The following is a 3,176-nucleotide window of genomic DNA, read 5'->3' on the forward strand; positions in this document are numbered from 1 at the left end:
ATTCGGTGTGGTGAATTATCGGTGTGGTGTGTTATCAGACCGAATAAAGTTTTACCAGAGCGAATTTTTCTCTCGATAAAATACACATAAGTATCAAAGTAACAGTTTCGTTGTTTTTTAATATGATGTCACACTTCTTAAAGTTTGTCATAGAAAACATACATTAATTAATGTCTTTATTGTATTCCATTCTGTCCTAGTATAATTTATGGTGTATCCTGTATTGACCTTTTGGGAATTTTGCATGCAGGTGCAAAGAAACTTTGTTTGCCTCCGTGCACACATCCTATCGACATTCAAGTAGTTTTGGAAGAAGACGGAACGGTAATCGATGATGATGAAATTTTAGAGGCTCTAAAAGGACAGACTCTGTTGCTTCTTACAACGGACGAGTCGTGGGGTCCAGCAGAACAGAGTATGCCCTCCTTGCCAGCAACACCACTGGCAGTAGCATCCACTGGATTGCCTGAACGCGAAGATGTTTCTTCACCAGTGGGCTCATCACCTGCAGCGTTTTCACCAAGACCCATGGCCGGCAACACACCATCTGCTACAGTGGGTTTATCAGTTGAAAATGTTGGTATAGTATTTACAATACAATTTTGATGTTTGTATAGAAATGATGGGACGATGATCGATTATAATTGAAAATCGATCGAATGTGACAGTATATTGATTAATCAAAAAATAAATTTGTATAATCAACTAATCACACTGTTTATTGGTTAGGTGGTAAAGTATTTACTAGGCCAGAGTTTTATTTATAAAGATCAAAATTTGTATTTCATAAATATATACAGTTAAACAAATGAGCAATTCCCAACTTAACTGGAACAACAGAAGGTCTGTTATTTTAACTGGCTGTTATTTTAATGCTCATACTAATGAGGAGGAAATACTTACAGATATTAATAGACTGATATTCCGATTAAAATCGATATTCCATCAGAAGATGCTTTTCGATTGTCCCGATTATAAAAATTCAGTCAGATTCCCAACACTTGTAAGTTGTATACTACTAAAAAATTCTTTGGTTCCCCTTGGTCGACCCTGTTTTTTGCAGATGGGTAGGTAGGTAAGTTCTTTTTTGAGAGAAAATAAAAACACATACATGAATTTTGTTTCGCAAATCGTAGTTAGTGCCAAGGGGAACCAAATTTATTTTTTTTTTTGGCTTTATGGTGAGAGGACAACCCCTATTGCTTTTCAAGGTCAAAGGCCAATGTCACAATAGGTAATATCATTAAAGTTAAGGAGGTGAAAAATCATAAATATTATAGCGCTCTCTGACTAGGTGGGGAACGATTCACTGGTGCTTATTATATCATACAACACCCGTATCGTCCTAGCCCTACGGCTGATACTGATAGTAGTTGCTCTTACTATTTCCCTGATACAGTTTGTGTGAGTGTCTGTTCAATTGTAACTGACAGGCAGTTGGCTGTCAAGCTTGCAAATACAGATCTGAGCGGTCATCTGACTTCTTTTCCAACCATTAAATACGCGGTCTTCGAGTGCTTCCCCTCACAAGATTATCCCATGGCCCGATGTCCGGCGTCTGTCTGTTGACAGCGGACAGTTCTAGTTTAAATTACTGATCAGAAATTTTATTAATATTTATCCCTGCATTATTTGAAAAAAATTACGGATCTGATCTGATCTGATCATGCCAGCACCCCCGCCGGCCGGTTGGAAATTCCAACAACCCCCAAAATGGTCAAGAAAAAAAAGTGAAAACTTGGTAAAAGGTTGGAAACCAAAATGGGCCCTTCAAAAATTTTGGAAACCGAAACTAGGGGGGATAATTAGATAATTCCATTAAACTGAGGCTGGATGACAATATGGCAGCGTGCAGCCCTGATATGCGATGCCCCTTCCCCCCATCGACTAAATCTAGTTTATGTGTTTCAGGATGTAGCTGATGATGACATTCAGCGGGCACTCGCAACGAAGGAGTGTGAGACACCCCATATAGTGGCATTCCTGACGGGTGGAGAGCTGTCTGGGATTTACATTGTTGGTGACACTGTCCATATAGAAATCAATAAGGCTGGCGATGTCATGGATGCACTCTTGAAACTGATCGCGACATACTATGTATTCGACCTCGACTACCCAAAAGAATATGCAATGATGTTGGCCATCCTTCAGGTGTTTATCACGGACGAACCGTATAAACAAACAGTTACAAAGGGCTTTAAGATGGTCGCAAAAGACCTCCGAGCAAAGTTGAGTGAGCTTAAGGAAACTGACCAGGAAGAAAATTCCAACACTGGTGGACATTTGGATGGTATGTGAATGAGATATTGGTGACTGTGTGAGATAATCATGGCTGCTATACTGTGCAACGTTACAGGAGACGATGATGTGGAGCTTGACTGATTGGATTATTCTTTCCATTAGCTCAACAGGTTCCTTCATACATATGGATAACAGGACAAAGATGGTGTTGATCTTGTATGATCAGAATTATTGGACATTGGCTTGACATGAACCAACAATCAGTACAGTATATCAATGCTTCCTTTCATGGTATAATAGGTACTTATCCACTTGTATTACAGGTATAGTGAGAGTCTTCTCTTATCTGTGCCTCATGTATCTTCCGTTGTCTGGTGCGAGCACCCGAAAGTGGTCTTTAAGCTAACAATGGGTGAAAACCAGTGAATATGTGCCAAACTGATGGGTTGTATTTATCCACCCACTGTTTTCGTGTGCGTCCATTCGTGTCCACGGTTAAGGTTTTTGTACAAATTTTGAAAGCAAAGTTAGGGGAGATAATCCATTTTGTTATATGTGTAATAGTGTAACTACTCCAATGATATTGGACATAGAACCGTTAAACTTGTGTTATGAATAGACCGTTGATCTCGGATGTGCATTTTGGAAGTTGGATATCACATTAACGAGAGTCCCTAGGGGAGATAATCCATTTAGTTATATGTGTAATAGTGTAACTACTCCAATGATATTGGACATATAACCGTTAAACTTGGGTTATGAATAGACCGTTGATCTCGGATGTGCATTTTGGAAGTTGGATATCACATTAACGAGAGTCCCTAGGGGAGATAATCCATTGCAATGTATGAATTTTTTTACAAGTTTGTGGGAGAAATGTAGGTTTTTGGGTTGGATAGATTTGTGTATATTGGGTTTACCCAAACACAAACATC

At 39.1% G+C, this 3,176-nt stretch overlaps 1 protein-coding gene across 1 annotated transcript; it reads left to right on the plus strand.

Moving 5' to 3' along the window:
- Positions 1–1,240: 1,240 nt before the first annotated feature.
- Positions 1,241–2,923, plus strand: LOC106807031 (the record flags this gene model as incomplete). The annotated part of the gene is given in 2 exon segments (XM_014809234.1): positions 1,241–1,257; positions 1,912–2,923. Coding segments are annotated over 2 exon segments (404 nt in total), but the record flags the coding sequence as incomplete, so codon positions are not given.
- Between the last annotated feature and the right edge of the window lie 253 nt (positions 2,924–3,176).

This window comes from Priapulus caudatus, unplaced genomic scaffold (assembly GCF_000485595.1).
Source record: "Priapulus caudatus unplaced genomic scaffold, Priapulus_caudatus-5.0.1 Scaffold191, whole genome shotgun sequence".
Lineage (NCBI taxonomy): Eukaryota > Metazoa > Priapulida > Priapulimorpha > Priapulimorphida > Priapulidae > Priapulus > Priapulus caudatus.